At 67.8% G+C, this 382-nt stretch overlaps 1 protein-coding gene across 1 annotated transcript; it reads right to left on the bottom strand.

The window, feature by feature from the left end:
- Nucleotides 1-378, bottom strand: Marveld1 (MARVEL domain containing 1; the record flags this gene model as incomplete). The annotated part of the gene is made up of 1 exon (XM_010620411.1): nt 1-378. A coding segment is annotated over one exon (378 nt), but the record flags the coding sequence as incomplete, so codon positions are not given.
- Between the last annotated feature and the right edge of the window lie 4 nt (nt 379-382).

The raw sequence follows: 382 nt of genomic DNA, 5'->3' as shown, positions 1-382 counted from the left end.
CGACAGCAGGTAGAGGCCGAGGCACAGGCCCCCGCAGACGGCGGCCGCCAGGAAGGCGTGGTAGGCGCAGGGCAGCGGGTAATTCTTGAGGTTGCAGTAGCTGTGGCGCTGCGTCTGGTCGATCATGATGCCCGTCGCGGCGCCGTAGAGCGCGGCCGCCAGCAGGTCATGCGCCACGTTGACCACGAGCCAGCGCGAGCCTAGCACGGGTACCAGCTCGTGCTTGCCCAGCAGCGTGAGGAAGTAGAGGCCCAGGGTCAGCAGCCAGAAGAGCACGGACACGAAGAGCGCGAAGTGCACCGGGCCCTGGTACTTGCTGGTGGCGATGGTGATCCAGAAGGAGGCGCCGGCCAGCAGCTGCAGGATCCGGAGCACGCCCAGC

Source organism: Fukomys damarensis, unplaced genomic scaffold (genome assembly GCF_012274545.1).
Source record: "Fukomys damarensis isolate Sample0158 unplaced genomic scaffold, DMR_v1.0_HiC HiC_scaffold_8, whole genome shotgun sequence".
Lineage (NCBI taxonomy): Eukaryota > Metazoa > Chordata > Mammalia > Rodentia > Bathyergidae > Fukomys > Fukomys damarensis.
Note: the sequence above shows the minus strand (reverse complement) of the source record. Positions and strands in the feature narration are given on the sequence as shown.